Source organism: Pangasianodon hypophthalmus, chromosome 1, assembly GCF_027358585.1.
Source record: "Pangasianodon hypophthalmus isolate fPanHyp1 chromosome 1, fPanHyp1.pri, whole genome shotgun sequence".
Classification (NCBI taxonomy): Eukaryota; Metazoa; Chordata; class Actinopteri; order Siluriformes; family Pangasiidae; genus Pangasianodon; species Pangasianodon hypophthalmus.
Genome location: NC_069710.1, coordinates 18419586 through 18436104, shown reverse-complemented (window position 1 = coordinate 18436104; position 16519 = coordinate 18419586). Strand labels below are relative to the sequence as shown.

Genomic DNA, 16519 nt, shown 5'->3' with positions numbered 1-16519 from the left:
CATCTTGCAGTTTAGTCTCCATATTTCTCCTTTCAGTTTTCTTTAAGAGTGAATTATGACACTTGTGAATTATGATAGTTTACAGACTGTCTGCAATCTCTTTGGCTGTTTTGGGTTTTCCTTCATAGGTCTAATGAGTTTTCTGTCAACAGCTGCTGTGGTCTTCTTTAGTGGTTTCACCTTTTTATAAAGATAATCCATATTATATAGTTTTCATTTTTCTGTAATGGCTAAAACTAATCCTACATAATCTGTACTTCTTTCTTATCATACACGTGTTCAACTGAAATACAAATGTCACTATTATGCAATCAAAAAAAAATTTATATAATATATATATATATATATATAATTTTTTTTTGATTGCATAATAGACACCACTACACACACACCACACACATATGTATGTATATTTCACTATTACCATTATCTAATATCTAATAGGATTGCTCTCAACGAACGAAAAAGAAATACGATACAGCAGATAATAACAGAATAAGAAATAAATATTTTTTACTTGGTTTATATGACTGTGTATATCAGTGTGTGTCTTATTTTTTATGCTGTGCAAGGTGCTAGAAAATTTACTCAAGGTCCACTACCCTGCCTGGTAAATACCGGCTTCACAAAACCTTCAATGCTGCTTCAACCAGAAATGTTTTTCATAAAACATGACTGATCGCCCAAAAGGAGTATCAGGTAAAAAGAGCAGTCTAAGAACCGCACTCGGAAGTTCTACCTTGGTCTCGTTAGTTAATCATAAACTTCTCAGCAATAGTTGCTGACGCAGACTTTACAGTAATATGCATTGCACCACTGGCTTGAGTTCAGTCCAGCTAACACTCATCAAATCACGTTTTCTTGCCAAGGTATTGATGTGTTCCTGTGGTGTGTGCTGACTTCCACTGATAGGCTTGATTTCCCCACCTACTCCTAAAAGTCTCAGCGGACAAAACAAGGAGCACATGACTCACGTGACTCACATGACTCGAGAAGTGTACATGGCACATAGTTATAAACTACAGCAATGCATTATTAACAGAAACATAGTAAACAAAGCAATCTAGAAAACTGGAATAACTCAGAAGACTATTATTGTCTTATAGCTATTTTTTTTAGACCACAAGTACTCATCAGCTTCATAAAATACATGAGTAAGCCATTTAAAAAGATGAGAAAATAAAAAGACTTGATTAAAAGATGAGTAAGATGTCTGGGTCACGCCTAGGTAAAGAATAATTACAGTGGTTTTATTATGAATCTCTATGTTGCTCATAAAAGTTTAAAAACATTCCTGGGATTTTCTAAGACATGAGTAAACACAGACTGTTGCATCACAGCTCTGCTCGTCTATGGAAGCACATGCATGACTTTGAAGAGAAGAAGTGCAAATTATGTGAGTTTTTGCACACAGTTGTGCAAGCAACTTTTAGCAAACTTTTATTTGTTGATGTTTATGAAAAGGGCGATGCAACGCCTTTTAAATGATCATTATGACGCATCAAAGCATTAGATCAGTTCAAAAGAAGAGTGTTTATGCAGAAAGATGGGCTGCACGTTTTACTACACAAGCAATGATCCGACTAACTAAAGCACAGTGTTAATACACTTTCTCTCAGCGGTACAAATGGGAAAAATAAACACGGCGAAATGTTTTTAATGGAGGAGCAGAGAGGAGGAGTGTTTCTACCTCGATATCCGGCAGGTCCTTGCTCAGCATTCTGGCCATTTTTTTTTTTTTTCGCGGAATCAGAACAGATCAGAGAAGAACATAAAACAAACCCAAAAAAAAAAAAAAAACACAACGCTGATTTTAAAAATAATAATAATAATGCTGCTGAAGTCCAGCGAGCTGTGTGGCGTTGCTGCAGCGCGTGAAGTCGCAGGAGCCGCGAGCACACTCCACTCCACTACACTACACACACACACACACACACACACACAGCACCGCTTCCTCTTCACTTTCCTCAAGCCGTCCTTTTGTGGTCCGGAGAGCCTGGAAATCAGCCAGAAACTAGCACGAATTCACTGCTAAAGCATCCGAATGAACGGACAAAGGTTCCAAGAGCAAGGAGGGGAAGAATGTCTTGCAGTCCCAGCTGGGACCAGGGAAAGTTCAGCAGCAAACTTTGGACTGTTGTTGCACAGGGCGGTGATGCGTGTGACTACTGACAGCTCCAGAGACTCAGCATGACTGACACAGCTCCCAACTGTGTGAGGGTCATTTTCACACACAGGGAAAAAAATCAAAACAGGCACTGCGATCAGCAGTAATGTGTCTGATCTCACCAGTAGTCTGATCTCACCAGCCTGACTGTTCAAACCTCAAGGATATTCCACTGTGAGGTGTTAGATGGAAGGATAACTGAATGCAGAAATGCTTCAAAGGTTTGCTTGTTACTGTGTGTCTTGAGCAAGTGTCAAGTCTGGAACTTTATTCCATTTTTTTTTTTTTAATTCAATCTTATTTGTATGGGTGTGTTTTTATATTTAAACCCCTAATGAGCAAGCCAGAGGTAACAGTGGAAGGAAAAAAACCCCTGACATGACATGAGGAAGAAACCCTGAGAGGATCCCATCCTCTTCCTCATGAAGCTGGATACTGGGATTATAAATCATTAGGCTACTCTTAAACAGTTGTGGACTATAAAGCCAAACTGTACTATGTAGAGATGGTATGATACAACCTTTTCTTTTCTGATATTTTGAGTATCAGCCCATATCGGTACTCATTCAATGTTTTTTTTTTCTTTAAAAGCTACTAAGCTTTAAAAAAATTATTTTCTAACTGAAGCACTTACAGGAAAAATACATAGACTACAAACATTAAAAAAAAAAAACATGACTTATACAAAACTGCAGCTTTGTTTATTCGATTAAACTCTTTCACCACAAAAATCACATACATAAATATAATAAATATAGTAAATTATAGTTTATATACAGTTTAAATATAATAAAATCAATCCTGCAGTAACACAAAATACAGTCATGTCTCTTTATATTTTTGTCTCTTTATACTTTTCCAGTTACAAAAAAAAAAAAAATCCAATTCCAATCTTTTCCATTTGTTACAGGATCAGGTCAAATTCAATTTTTCCCAAAATCCGGTCCTTTGTGTTTTTTTGCTGGTATCAGCCCGATACTGATCCTGGATATCGGATCAGTGCCGTCTCTAATACTAAGTGTGTTGGGACGAAGTTCATTGTGAGCATCATGGTCTTTATGATAACAGTACATGTTATTACAGTACAAGTCTACAGTATCCACAAAGTGTCATTTGCAGTTTGTATCAAATGATAACTAGTTTACCAAATAATAATGATTTCTTCCATATAGTCAGTTTTACTGAGCAAGGGGCAGCATGGTGACACAGCAGTTAGCGTCGCAATCAGCTGGGTCTCTGATTCAATCCTGAGCTCGGGTGGAGTTTCAGTGCATGTTCTCCCTGTGTCTGTGTGGGTTTCCTCTGGGTTCTCCAGTTTCCTCCCACCTCCAAAAGAACATGCTACAAGTGGATTGGCAATGCTAAATTGTCCTAGGTGTGAACGGGTGTGTGAATATGTGTGCATGGTGCCCTGTGATGGACTGGTGTCCCCTCCATGGTGTGTTCCACCTCACGCTCAGTCTTCCTGGGATAGGACTGGGATATATATATATATACATGACTCCATGCAAGCTGCAAGAGGTGTTGATAACCATTGATAATCTAAAACTGGATGTACAAAGATAACAACAGATGCAATTCACACGCAATTCATAAAAGTTTGCAAATGATTCATGCATACACAGTGGGTCAGATTCAGGCAGGTTCCTCGAAACTTACACGTTGCACATTCCCCTGCAATTCACCTGCAGTGAACATTGTTCTAGGATTTCACAATTAGGCTGCATCCGCCCTGAGATAACAGAAGCTGACTGACTGTTTAAGCAGGCAGACCCAGGTAGCTGTTAATTTCCCATCCTCTGGATAAAGTTTATTTCTTGTACGTTGCCAGTGAGTGACTTGCCATTTCAGATAACATTGTCATTTCTTTTTTGGAAGGTTAAAGCCCCTGTCAAATTATTTTCATAATTTGAAAGTAAGTTGATAAGTTGTCAACTTACTGTCAGCTACTCAGATATGTACACTTTTATTTCTGATGATGCAGCATAAATGTAGCCCTTTGAGTTATGTAAATGGGTGTGCAGCCTCGAGGTGTAGACTGCATGCCCTTATGAGCCTTGATGTATACTGGCTGATATCACTCATGTTTAATTTGTTTTTCAGCAAATTTCTCAAATATATGGAAATCAATATGTTTCCAGCCACTACCCAAAATTGGCAATGACCTCAGTCAATATTTTCTTCTGTAAATCTCTTACTTTTACTGAAATCTAATAAATATGTAGCCTGTGTTTCTGTCCTCAGAAACATGACTGCTAGCATAATCAACCCGATTGTAGAACATTCTGTTAATAATATTCAACAGGCTTTTAAAGATGGTATTAACTCCCTATAGGAGGACTGTATTGTGCACATTGTACTTTAATAATGGCTTCTTCTCAGCTTAAAGTATTAAAGTGAATTCACAGAGATGACATTGCCATTTACACTTTTGAGACTCTGTGTCTCTTTGTAGCTGCATGAAGTACATCTTTATTTATTTAGTTGTCTTAAATTCAAAACAAAATCTGTTATGAATATTTGTGAATAAAAAACAGAAATAAATAAAATGAATACATAGAACTAGCCAAATAGCTGTACATTGTATTTAAAAATAGCCAGGACTCTTTCTTGATTTAAATAAAGTTTTGAAAGTACATATCATGTTTCCTTGTTCACATGATCTTATACCATTGAATTTATTAAAAGTGTCAAGTTTTAGAAAAATACATATATTATCTGGCTTGAGATTTAGGATTGAATTACTTTTGCACTTCTTAGTGTTAACTGTTTTGTAGTACAGATTGTACTGTCAATAATTATCTCCATATCCTGTGTCTATACAGTGTAACATTTACCATTTATATAAAAAAATTACATCATATATATTTTTTGTTCTTAGCAGTTATGTGATGCTTTCTTTATGGTAGTAAATAAATAGGAAAAGAAACATTATTGAAAATGATTCACTGATTTGTTATGCTTTACTGCAACAGTATACAACTGTCAAGTATATTGTTTGAAATCATGTGATGGCACGATGTTGCATTTAAAACAATTACCTGTGAATAAGGCTACATGTGACCAGATCCCGTTCCTCGTGATCCACGTTCAGAGCAGCCTCCAGCATAATGTGATCATTCCCCCTTTAAGATTGCATGTCACTGAGTCAGTGAAGTTCTCTGCATATTTTTAAATAATTTCTCATTATTACTTGGAAATGGGAACATTTTTAATCAGGTCATACAAATTTCATTACATTACACATTTCATGACTTCATCAAACTAATTGAGTCCTTTAGTCCCTTTTCTAATAGTCTACATGATAAAACCTGTCCCTGAATTTTGACACATGCAGGTAGTACCCATCTATCCTCTGAACAGTATTTTCATCCTGTTGACAATGAAAATGGAGACTGTACCATTACATTAAAACTTCTGGGGTAGAAAAATTATTTAGGAAGAATTGGCAATTTTTCTCACCCATGATCTGACTTTTAAATTCAGCAGTATGTCAGCATTGAGAAACTCATCTCAGCATTGAAAAAATATCAGCTATCTGCTGATGCTGCGTGTTTGCTTATTATTTGCTGGACTATTTCAACACTGTTAGTTGGGATCTATGATTATTTTAGTACAGAGAACAGGCACATGTAATGTTTGAACTCTGTGTATGCTGTTTCAGTTTTTTTCATTGTTGTTTCTTTTTTTATTTACCTTTTACAGTTTTTTTTTTAAAGTGTGAGATTAACAAAAATGTTATTAATTGGACAAAGAGATGAGAACCAAAGAGTTAACTAGGATATAAACAAAGTTTAGACTTCATTGCTCTATAAACCCAGTGTGTTTGATATTAATATTTATTTATTATGCATTGAGTACTGGACGTCCGGGTATTCAGCTTTGATTCGGCGGAGTTGCACGCTGCTGTGAACAATGGTGTTGAGGCAGCACTGTGTGTCTGAACCACAAAATAATGAGCATAACCAGCACGGCCTCTGCTGCATACAACATCTAACACTGACTTCTCTACAGAGACCACTGACTAAGGATGCACTCTTAGTTGTATAGTTACTCTATATATGGCTGCTATTTCATAATGGGTGAATTGTGTGACAAATTGTGAACTAACTAACTCTACATTAAGCAATGGTCTTGAATGGCTGTGACCCTTTTTACTGTACGTGTGATGATATCTCCCAGAAGTGTCCATTTTAAAACTAATAAGCTTGAACATTTTTTCTATCAATAATGGATGACATTTACGGGTAGGCTATGGGCGGAAAATCGCCCTGGGATGCGGCTGCTTCCCCTCACTTTATTTGGCTGTGTGACAGGATCCATAACCCGCCCTGAGTCCCATCAAATGATGGCGGATGAAGTGTCATCTTCCCTCTCGATGCCTTTGAGAAGTTTCACCTCTGCAGGGAACTGTCATCAACCTCCCCTCCTTCTCTCTCTCTCTCTCTCTCTCTCTCTCTCGCTCTCTCTCTCTCACTCACTACCTCCCACCATCAAGTTACTGATACAATCACAGGCTGGTTGAGCTGGCATATCCTCAGCAGGTGAGCTGGTTCCCTTTGTGTCCCTGTACATTTAAGACCTCTATGTCCTGCTAGATGGGCATCATCTTCTCTATGTTTGTCTGTGTGTGTCTGTGTGTGTGTGCGTGTGTGCGTTTGTGTGTGGGTGGGTGTAAGCACGTGCCGTTTATTTGTTATTTTTTTCCGCAAAAACAGTGCAGTTTGTTCCATAAAGAATATGACCTTTGAAAATATGTGTTTAAATATGAATATAAAAAATAACCTTTACGTAGTATTATAGTCTCATCTAAACCAGGGCGGGAATCCCATTCTGTCTTAATCTGGATGAACCCTTTGAGAGCTTTAAATGCATTGATCATAATTATGATATTTAATATGGACCATCATATTGAATTCAGTTTTATGGATTATATATTTGTGCAGTATGCTAATTTATAGCAGATATAAATTTGAATGCAAGAAATCGTTCAAATTTCCTTCACATTATAGCACATTAATACCTTATGATGATGTCCTTCACATTTATTAGTCACGTCTTAAGTGGCATGTCATGGTACATACAACATTTAAATGCAGAGCTTAAAATTTATTAACACTTGTATTTGTAAAGCAATTATTATTTCGCCCTCTCTTATCAATTCCACTTTCTGGGATAATTGAGCTATAATTTAATTGGTCCAGTGACCCTTTACATAATTAAATGTTATCAAAGCGATCTGTTGGCGAGTGGCAGCAAACAGATGTTGTGTTTCAGTGGAGTAATCAGTCATCGATTGCTGGCCTTCAGTCCATCACAATTACCTTGATTTGTGCAGTTCAGAGTGTGTCCCCCATCGTCCTGAGTGAGTCTGTGGCCCCCACCGATCAATACTCACCTCCAGCAGCCCTCTGCTCTCTTCTGACTCATCTGTGTATTATCTCAGATGCTCTGGGAGAGCACTTGCTCAGGTACACAGGCTACTCAGTGCCCACAGGCCACAAAAGCATCTTTAGGTTCATCCTGTTCATGAGGAAGACACATGGGCAAATCTAGAGGTGTATTTCTATTACTGTTGTTCTGTAGAAGCCTTTCTTTCTTCATGAGTGTCTCTCAAATCCCTAGACTGTCATAAATGCTTTATCCTTCAAGTTCAATGGCTTTCCATTTTGCGCCCTGGACAATAGACGCTCGCTGCTAAAGAAATCAATAAGAGACAATGAAGAATTCATGCTATCTGATATGATGTAATCTCTCATTGTTACCTGGATAATATCTAAAGGCTACGTGACTTCATCGCCCAGTACTTTGTGCTGTCTTTCTGTCTGTCAGTTTCTGTCTGTCAGTGAGGCAGTATGGCTGTGTGGTAAGATAGACTACGGTTCATCTGCTCTTTCTCATTGGTTTCGTCAGCAGAGCCTTACAAGTGAAATAATTAGATCAAACAATAGGATTAGAGCTTATTGCAATATAAGAGGCTCCTGCAGCTGTGTCTGAGTTGCGCTACTGAAGAGTTGATCTCTCTGGATGACAGAATGGCACTTCATCAGTAATTTTGGTCAGAGCTCTATCTGCCCTCAGCAGGACGCACAAGGAACAAAAGGTGCAGGCGAGCTCAAATCTTTGTGATGAAAATATGGGTGTATCCGCTGTAATAACAGAGCATCCCAGATAATAACAGAAATGTTTTGAATTGTTTATAATATTGAATTTTTCAGACATAACAAGCAGACTAATAAGGATCAAGTAAGCAATATTTTAATGTTAACAGAGATTTTTTTTTTTTTTCACAAAACAAGGAGTATCTCCATGGCCTTGTGGCTGCAATACACACCAATAAGGTCAGACAGGATTTAACTGTGGGCTTAAATGTTTTATTTATAGACTCAAATATCATTACAGCAGTCCATCAGGGAGCCCACGGGCTGTTGGCAATAAAAATGGCATCTAATTAACAAAGAGCACAGTAATGGAAGCCTGTATTCAACACTCACAGCACATTTATATTTCACAAATTCACTCCAGGCTATTTACTTTTCTTGCACTTTTACAGAATTCATGAATTTCTCATGTTCTCCCATATTATTGAACAATAACAAAATGGTCATTTTTAACTTTAGGACAATCAGCTTCTTTGTGGTTCTGTTCAAGTACAACAGACACTTACAAGATTTTTGACTGTAGCATGCACTAAAGAGTGTAAACATCTCAATCAATTTTAAATGATGATTTAGAATTTTTTGCAGTAGGTGTACTATTTGCTGGTGGTAAGCTTATTAAACAAATACAGTACCTCGACAAAAATATGTTCACCCAGATTCACGCACAGAGATTTTCTCTCTCACATACACACCCATACACGCAGCACACACTGTTCAATTCCAGTACACAGCAGCTTAAAAACTCCAGTGTTTGGAGTTGCAGGACATTCCTGCCAAGCAACCAGTGCTCTGGTGCAGAACAACAGATTAGCAGAGAGTGGAGAATCCTGGCTGCTACCATGATGAAACTTCATGGAAATAACCTGCAACATTTGCACTTTGGGTGGAGAAAATGCTTGCCCTTCCCTTCATCTAGCCACCTGCTTCAGCTCTCTTACTGCATTGTTGGATAAAGAAAACAGAGAGTGTTTTCTCCCAATCCTCCAGTCACATTGTGTCCTCATATGAACCCCACATACTGTGTATAAGGAATATATCAGCTATTGCCAATATTTCTGGGAACAGCCTCCCTCGGTCCATTCTTAGCTTCCTCGAATTTCCACTTTATTCCTACTATACCACAGAGACCAAATAAACATTAATTATAAATTAGCCAGCTTGGGCTGTGGCCAATAAGATGGACAGCTCTTGCAAATACTCCAAAATGAAGTGTTATTCTTAACTGCAGGTCAGTGTGAAACTCATGTGTCAGCTGCCATAACTGCTAATTAATTCTGCTCGCAAACTAAGCCGTCGACAGTCTCCATCTGCCAGTGTTTAACCTGGGAAAGAGCGATGGGTCGTTTTGTCATGCTCTCATTATGACAAAGTGCTCACCTGTAATTATGACTTTAAACAGAACAAGGGAAGATTGAATAACTTTTATATCTCTGTGTTTACTTTCATTTTTATTCCTTTAGAATTTGATAAAGAATGGCAAAGGGCTCGATTCTGGCATTAAAGTAGTTCTGACAGTGATGTATTGAGTAATGTGGTGCATGAGTAAATCAGCAATACTGAGTAATTCAACAGTTCTAAAGAAATTCAGCTTCTTATTTGTAGCAGTGATTTGTTTTTTTCTGAGGTCTTTGGTTTATCCAGAGCATGTTCAACAGCAAAAGCTTCCATGTGTGAAAGCTGCCCAGTAACTCCCTCACACCCAGTAAGTGATGATGATGATGATGATGATGATGATGATGATGTCAGCACCCAACATCAAGATTAGCCACTGTAACATCTTGGCCTGAGAGAACATCACGCTCATTTATCATCCATAATGCAATACTAAATAAGCTTGTCCCAAATGGCTGCCTGCTGTCTTTGGCCTGGATCAAGGCCGGCTGAGCTGAGTCACAGTGTACTGTATTCAGATAGATAGATAGAAAGAGATAGAGAGAGAGAGAGAGAGAGAGAGATGAGTCCTCTTAGAGGATAGTCACAGTGCCACTCTCCACTCAGGAAGTTGACTGGGGAACTCCATTTCCTCTCTATGCTACGCTACTACATAGACATGAATAGCTGAGTGAGACAAGTGGCTACACTTCTGAGTCATATCAAATACACACAGTTAGCAGAAAAATTCACATGAATGATAGATGTAAATTTAACAGAGGTTAAATTAACCATAGTTAGAAATTCTACACAGTGCCCAAAACCCCATTCAAGTTCATATTGCATTTCTTATACATTAAATATATTCAGAAATCCTACACGATTTTTTTGTGGCCCCTCCATCTAGCTGTGAGCCCCTAGAATTGTCAAAACATTTCACGTCACTAAAGATGGCCTTGCTTATAATTTATAATAAGGCAACAGTAACTGTATTAACAGGGGTTATAATAGAGAAAGAGGGAGAATGACACTCAGAATTATATTGCCGAGGCAAGTGAAGATCATACTAGCTGTCTGCACGCCAGCATGTCTCTAATGTAATATTAGAATTTGAATATACGATCCCTTTTCTCTCTCGCTGGCTCTTTCTTTCACCCTCAACGCAGCCCTCGTGGTGCTACAGTGGGAAGCATATTCTTCTGTTGCTCTTTGCACATGGTAAAGCCATTCACACATCAGCAAGCTTCTCCTCAGTGTCTTGAGACTCAGTAGATAACAGGAGTCTGGGGCAAGCGTGTGGATGGCCCTGCTTTGCATTTGAATGACACACCAGAAAACATCGCTGGATTTGTCACTGTAGCCAACAAAGTGGAACAATCAGGAGACCGTACACAACAACCTTACTCTAATGTGATAAACAAATCCATTTCCAACTATTCTGGGTGAAAGTGCTTTCTAGAGATTAAGATGAGTTAGATACACTGCTTAAAAACAATCAAGTACAATTAAAGGTGTTTGTTGGTTTTAGTAATTTCTCACTAAATGGCAAAATGTCCCATTCTTTGCTGTGTGTTTGCATTTAAACATGATTTCAAAGCATTGCAATGAAACTGAATAAAATGACAAATTACATATTTGAAGAATTAAGAAGTACATAACTTTTTTCTTCCATAATGACCAATTTAAGCTATTACAGAAGTGCGGGTAAGATATTTTATCTCACTATATCATGTAAAATATTATGCATGAGAGCAGCAAAGTTTTTCCAACTAATGAACATTTCTGCATTAAAATATGATCAAGGACATACATCCTATTTCATCACAATGAGCCTCATTTAGGGATGAAGTGAATTGGCAATAAAAGTGACCTGACTGTGCAATAAGTTCTCTCTAAGCCCAGAGGCAGAACTGGAACGATCTTGTGCTGGTACTGATTATTCCCGATCAGTAATGCTGACAGAGAGAGAGAGAGAGAGAGGGGTTTGTGTAGCCCCCACTTGCCCTGCAAATGTACATTTATTTCTTGTCCCCATTTTGACAAAGATGCTCTGCAGAAGATTGAGCAACCTGCGTTTATGAGAGAGATATACTTAAGAGCCTCAGTCTGAAGTGTGAGGGAGGGGCCCTGGGGGCATCGAGCATTTAGGCGATCTGATTAATCATCCTGATTAATCTTTCCCTCTCTCTCTCTCTTTCTCTCTCTGTCTCTCTCCCTCTCTCTCTCTCTCTCTCTCTCTAGGAGGTGTTAGCTCAGGAGGCCAGGCCCTCATTAAGAGTGTGCATCCTGGGAGAGGCCGCCGTTTACAGAGCAGTGTGAGCAGAGGAGATGAATGAAGAGCCTCATTCATGAATTATCACCTTCTCCACCTCAAACCAGTCTTCAATGCTGCACACACTCTCACACATGAACTCAGGTTCAAGCATGTCCATACACGTGCACATACCTACCATTCAAACGAATGGTGTAGCAATTATGAAAACAAATACATGCATATCATATAATGGCTTTGTGTTTGTGTCTTTATTTATTTTATTTTTTTTTTTACAGTAAATGTCAGTTCAGCATTAAGCATCCTTCAACTCATTCCAGTCACTTCTCTCAAGACTGCTGGGGATTTTCCAAGCTGAAATGGTTTTTACTCAAACTCCTCCTAGAGAAATATTAGTCACAAGAGTTTCTGAAGTGGGGTGAGATAAAGGAGTGAAGAGAGAGAGAGAGAGAGAGAGAAAGAGGGAGAGAGCAATCACACCAGAATGGGATGAGTGGTGTCCATGGAGAGTTTGGAAGCAGTGGATCTGACTCCTCCATTCAATCTGTGCAATCTCCAATCCTAGGTAAATAAATTGCTTTTTAAATATATTGCTTTGGTACTATCTCTGAAGCACTGATGTGGATACATTTCATACACTGCTATTTAAATGAACCTTAGCTCCAGCAGGCAGAACGCTCTTATTAAAAATACCTCTGGGTTGGACCGGCCAAGCTAACCTGAAATAAATCGATAAAGTACACAAGGTCCTCTTATACGAACCTGGCCAACACATTCAAACACATAAGCTAAAAATAAGTAGCATGCACATAATTAATGTAATGGACTTTAATGTGTGGTATCAGCTCTTAGAATCAGTATAATGATGATGTGCGCCCGTTGTAAGAGTCAATAAGCCCGAGGATATGAACTTAATGTCTGCCTCTGCCTTTGTGTTCTGCTGAGGGGAGGCAGCCGACGGAAATGCAGCTCGCTAATGCAGCACATTTCCAATTGATTAATGCTGCAGATCTTATTTGCAGAAACCACATTATGTTCCTGAAGGAAGCTGAGGGAAGATAGGGAATCATTAGAGCTATAGACATGGATATACTAGAACTCCCATAATATAATGTACTTAAAGGTGTTTAGGTTCTCTCCTTGTATGAGCTGAAAACGTAATGATCGAGCCGAAGACTCCTCAAATGGATCCCTATTAGTAAACACTGTGGCTAGATGATTCATGCTGTATGTAGGTGAAAAATAAAAATAACAAAATGAGGACATATGAATGGGTAGGAGGTGATATGGAGCATTCAGGCAGCTCAATAGGATAGGGGGATAGTTGCATTCCGGGTATGGAGAGGAGAGTACTATCCATGAAGACCCTACTGTCCCATAATCATTTCCTCTGATTGATCTATTGTGTATGCTCTAAAACCCCATTAGGGTAATAGCATCGTAAATAATTAAGGATACATAGAATAATTTACACTAGGTTCAGTAAAAACTTTTATCTTATGACCTAATAACCTTATTTCACACTGTTACAATAGTGTTTAGACATTCCACAAGCTTCCATAAATTTTCTACAAATGTTTAGAATATGCACCTGACCAAAAAAAAATTAAACATAGCCAGGTTTAAGCTCTGCACTAGTCTCAATTTTAGACATATTTAGTTACTTTTATTTTAATTAAATTAGGTCATATAATAACATGAGATAATTTTACATTTTTCATGAACTATTAGCAGACAGTTTTAACCATCAATCCATGCTGAGTATGGCAAATGAATCTGACTCTTCTACATGCTGACCAGTCCTAGTCTATGTGTGAATGATGTGCACAGATAGGGTTTGACAGAGAAATATATTCATGTGAATGTGCTTCTCCTAGCATGTGTTAGGCCAGAGCAGGCAAGCTTGAGTAGGTGTTGGCTAGTGAGCTACGCTCTGGAGTGTAAATGGATTAGTGCAGATGAAGCAGGCAGAAGAGCTTAGGCCACAGTTAGAATAAACAGGATAAACAGCGATAATCTGCCCAACTGTGGTAAGAACAGAGAAATCGCTATGTATGTATAATCATACATATTATCTTTAAAAAAAATCTCTGCTGCTTAAAATAAGAGGAGTGACATAAGGGGCTGATTTGCATTTTGAAATAATGTAGCCGTCAATGTTTTATTTAAGAAATTAGCTTTTTCGGTAATTTATATATAGATATGAGATTTGTGAAAGTAAATCTGAAAATCTCGAAATTAATATAATCCTGAAAATAATGCATCGATTATTATTATTATTATTATTATTATTATTATTATTATTATTATTATTTCTACTACTACACTAGGTCTCTGAGTATTTATATTAAAAACAGCATACTTACACCTGAAACAAAATATACAAATGCATAAATTTCACTTAAATACAGCTTTATTTATAAAAGCAGGAAAATATAAACATATAAATATAAAAGGCATTAAAGTACATTCTGTTTGAGGATGCTTGCGGTATATAAACACAGTATTCTACAGACTTGAGGTCATTTGAATAATGCCAGCAGAAGAGGCCAAGTGATATCATTACACTTCTCATTCAGGTTATTTATCAACAATATTAAATAAAATCGGAATCCACAACAAGCAAAATTGTCCTATTAAAACATTTTAATCAATGTAAATTACATCATAATAGTATAATGCATATTCTTTACTAGAATATTTTTCAGTGGAGAATTTTGATTAATGTAATGAATATGATATAATGCCCAAATTATTAAGAATATAATCAGTAGCAGAGATAATCAATAAAAGATGGATATTACAGTGGCTTAGGGGGAGGGGAATCTCAGCTCAGTGCTTTTTTTTGTCTGTTGTTGCAGCCTGCATGCTGTTATATCCTTTTAATTCAGATGATTTGGAATATTAAGAATTATTTTCTAGCGTTATTTATTAAACACTGCATGTTTGGGGTATTTATAGTGTGGGATTATTAAAAAGGACCTAGCATATAATTTATCGTTTCTGTTAGATATTACAGTCTCAATGATTATTTTATATACGACAAATTTCACTGTAAATATAATTTGCTTTTATTAATACTCCCTGAAATGGCTTAATGTAGTAAAAGAGCACATAATAAAGCACTGCAGCATTCTTTTTAAACCAGAAGATGTAAAAAGCGAATCTCTTGTTAAGTTAAATAAAGCCTTTTACAATTAATTAACATCCCCACTTAAAACAAACCTATATTTATGCCAGGAAGCAGAAAATATAGTGAAGCAGACATATAATTTTTCAGTTGTGTGGTACCCTAGGTACCCTAGTGGTAAAAGGCCATAACATGTACTTACAAGCTTTTCTCCACTCTCTGTTCATTAAAGCACAGCCAAAAGAATGATAATTACAGGGTGATCAAGAGGAGAGCCACTGAATTGTTTTCTTTAGTCTGTCTGAAATGCTAATGTGTCATTTCAATGTGCTTAATGATAATTAACAGTAAATTGGACTGTTTGCTGATTTTAAAAAACTCCCTGTTAATACATCCACATTTTATTCCTCTCAGAATAACATATCCTTGTTTTTTTTTTTGCTTGCAATTTAAAAATAAGGAAAAATACATTCCTGCCAAAAAAATAATCTCATGTATATTTATAAGATTTAGCATGTCAAGTAGATCAAGTAGATCCTATTATGCTGCTTAAATGGATTTTCATGGGTGTTAGACTTTAGAATGCACCATCATATGCGGTGACTGATACATATTCATGATATGTGTGCGGCTACATAGAAAGCAGAGCTCTAGTCAATCTAAGGCTGTGGTAATTGTTTATCTGCTGTGTGTTCTCTTCCACTCACTCTTCCTCCGAGCGCATAAATTGAGCTGTCGTTGGCTTGGTGGACATTTTTTTGTCAGCTCTCGTGGTGCGGTAGGCTTCCATGTGGAAACCCCACACGATAAATGTCATTTCTAAATCAATTTGCATGAAAAAAGGTGGAGTGGGAAGTGAAGAGTGTGTGGTCCTAAGGACAGATAATAAATGCCGTAGACTATGTGCATTGCCATCTACAGACCTACATAACCACCCTGATTATGCTACTCCTTTTACCAATACAAACAGGGATAAGAACATTCCTAAGAATAAAACAAAAATTTAGTCTGTAAGTTTATGTACAGATAAAAATGCTGGGCAGAATGAACACAGGTGCTTTAAAATCAATGCAATTTTACATCAAACAGATATTCATTTTGTCAAGGAATAAGGCTACATGGTGAACAAGCCCCATCTATAGAGACTCAGCAACACATATATCACACACAGAAACACAAGATCTGTCTGCTTGCTTGTTAAATGACCTGAGATTGAGCTTTGGTAGTGTGTGTGTGTGTGTGTGTGTGTGTGTGTGTGTGGTGGGCAGGTGGGCTCTCTGGCCTCTGTGCTCTCTCTAGTCCCCTGCCGTCACCGCCGACATGACTCTCCTCGACTACGCGTATTCTTAAGCAATAACAACGTGATCCGTATTATCCACCCAAGAATACCCGTCACCGAAGAGAGTCTTTCTAAGGAG

General features: G+C 37.6%; 1 protein-coding gene and 1 long non-coding RNA gene across 4 annotated transcripts in view; both read right to left on the bottom strand.

Moving 5' to 3' along the window:
- The window catches only part of dpyda.1 (dihydropyrimidine dehydrogenase a, tandem duplicate 1), a 132420-nt gene extending 130222 nt beyond the window's left edge, over window positions 1-2198 (bottom strand). The window contains exon 1 of one of the 2 annotated variants that reach the window (XM_053232061.1): window positions 1691-2198. In XM_053232061.1, coding sequence (XP_053088036.1) covers window positions 1691-1729 — 39 coding nt within the window. In that variant the 5' untranslated portion in view covers window positions 1730-2198. The remainder of the gene's footprint in view (window positions 1-1690) is intronic. The other variant, XM_026926535.3, reaches the window with a different exon arrangement.
- A 12168-nt stretch (window positions 2199-14366) lies between these two features.
- Window positions 14367-16519, bottom strand: part of LOC117596480 (uncharacterized) — a 5237-nt gene continuing 3084 nt past the window's right edge. For both annotated transcript variants that reach the window (XR_004577600.2, XR_004577597.2), the window contains exon 3: window positions 14367-16519. This exon is cut by the window's right edge and continues 117 nt beyond it. This is a non-coding gene — a long non-coding RNA (uncharacterized LOC117596480).